This window comes from Priapulus caudatus, unplaced genomic scaffold (assembly GCF_000485595.1).
Source record: "Priapulus caudatus unplaced genomic scaffold, Priapulus_caudatus-5.0.1 Scaffold2530, whole genome shotgun sequence".
Lineage (NCBI taxonomy): Eukaryota > Metazoa > Priapulida > Priapulimorpha > Priapulimorphida > Priapulidae > Priapulus > Priapulus caudatus.
In genome coordinates this window covers 31007-32222 of record NW_014579591.1, presented here as the reverse complement: position 1 = coordinate 32222, position 1216 = coordinate 31007, and the positions used below count along the sequence as shown (strand labels likewise).

Here is a 1216-nt window from a genome sequence, read left to right as displayed (position 1 = left end):
CAGGGTTAGTGTCACGGTTAGAGTCAGGGTTAGGGTCAGGGTCAGGGTTAGGGTTAGTGTCAGGGTCAGGGTCAAGGTTAGTGTCAGGGTCAGGGTTAGTGTCAGGGTCAGGGTTAGGGTTAGTGTCAGGGTCAGGGTTAGTGTTAGGGTCAGGATCAGGGTTAGGGTTAGTGTCGGGGTGTGAGGGTCAGGGTGAGTGTTAGGGTTAGGGTTTACCATTAGGCAGCATGGTCAAAGTTCACTATGGCAAGGTACTAATGCTCAGCTGACACCAGCAGATGAGCGAAACCGCTGCGAACATCCCACCTCACAGCGCCCTCTATCCGCACACTCTCGCACTCACCGCGCCGCGCCGCCCTGCGACTAAAAAACTGAAATCGTTTCTCGTTCTCGCCACCAGGTGGAGAATCTGCCGAAGGACGACGCGCTGCTTGACAACCGGCGCGACCTACAGAAGGAGGTCACCGCGATGAAGCGAGGACTCGCCCAGCAGGTGGCGCTCACGACTTTTATTCGTGCGACAGCGCATGTCAACTTTGTGCGATATTTCTTTTCTTTGCGTGTGGATGTCATGTGCTTGTCGACTGCCTGCAACATGTTGCGCGCACGGATGTCATGTGCAACAAGTGCGTCAATTTTCTGCAACATTTTTTACATGTGAATAGCCGGCGCTTTAACTTTGCAAGTGCACGTGTGTTGTGTCCGTGAATGTTGCATGCAGGGCACTGCTGCTTGCGAATGTTGCACGATAATGTTGCAAGCACATAATGTTGCATGCCCGCGCACTAATGTTGCACGATAATGTTGCAAGCCTGCGCACAATGTTGCAGGCGGCGTTGGAGGCCGTCTACTATAATGAAGATGGAGAAATCTCTCGGTAATGTTGCATGCTAATGTTGCACGCCCACACACAATGTAGCATGTCGACACGCTAATGTTGCAGGCAGCGTTGGCGGCCGTCGATCAGATGACGGTGGAGGAGTCGTTGACTGCTGCTGAGATAGCAGGAGACGTGTCGCGCTCAGTGTTGCATGTTGCACACAAATGTTGCATGCTAATGTTGCATGCAACTGTTGCAGGCGGCGCTGGCGGCCGTCGACCAGATGAAGGTGGAGGAGTCGTTGGCGGCGGAGCAGCAGCTGCTGAGGCAGCAGGAGACGTGTCGCGCTCAGTGTTGCATGCTAATGTTGCATGCAACTGTTGCAGGCGGCGTTGG

The 1216-nt window shown here is 54.1% G+C and overlaps 1 protein-coding gene across 1 annotated transcript in view; it reads left to right on the top strand.

Annotated features, from left to right (window-relative positions):
• LOC106818792 (coiled-coil domain-containing protein 146-like) overlaps nucleotides 1-1216 on the top strand; it is an 18480-nt gene that overhangs the window by 7384 nt on the left and 9880 nt on the right. The window contains exons 4-5 of the mRNA XM_014823468.1: nucleotides 401-493; nucleotides 1080-1171. Of these exons, the coding sequence (XP_014678954.1) occupies nucleotides 401-493; nucleotides 1080-1171 (185 nt within the window). The remainder of the gene's footprint in view (nucleotides 1-400; nucleotides 494-1079; nucleotides 1172-1216) is intronic.